We start from the raw sequence: 319 nt of genomic DNA on the forward strand, positions 1-319 counted from the left end.
CGAGCAGGCTGCCTCCAGGAGGGGCCGGAGGGGCAACCGCAGAGGCCCGGGCGCCGGGCCGCCTCCGATAGGGACCCACGATGGGAGGCGGGCCGGGGGCCCCAGGGCCCCGGTTGAATGACTCCTCCTGTGGTGCTTGTGCCCGGGTACGGAACGCGCGCGTGTGCGCGAGCGCGTGTGTATCTTTTCATCAGGTTCCCCCCCCCCCGCGCCGCGCGCCCCGCGCCACCACCCTCACCGGTTCTTCCCCGCCCGGCTGCAGCGCCGACGCTTCCCTGGGCTCGCCCCGCAGACCCGGCGCTGCGCTCCGACCTCCTTC

The 319-nt window shown here is 75.2% G+C and overlaps 1 protein-coding gene across 1 annotated transcript in view; it reads right to left on the reverse strand.

Moving 5' to 3' along the window:
- The window catches only part of CMPK2 (cytidine monophosphate (UMP-CMP) kinase 2, mitochondrial), a 17,983-nt gene that overhangs the window by 17,122 nt on the left and 542 nt on the right, over positions 1-319 (reverse strand). The window contains exon 2 of the mRNA XM_010852106.1: positions 239-315. Within this exon, the coding sequence (XP_010850408.1) occupies positions 239-315 (77 nt within the window). The remainder of the gene's footprint in view (positions 1-238; positions 316-319) is intronic.

This window comes from Bison bison, unplaced genomic scaffold (assembly GCF_000754665.1).
Source record: "Bison bison bison isolate TAMUID 2011002044 unplaced genomic scaffold, Bison_UMD1.0 scf7180017864307, whole genome shotgun sequence".
Taxonomy (NCBI): Eukaryota; Metazoa; Chordata; class Mammalia; order Artiodactyla; family Bovidae; genus Bison; species Bison bison.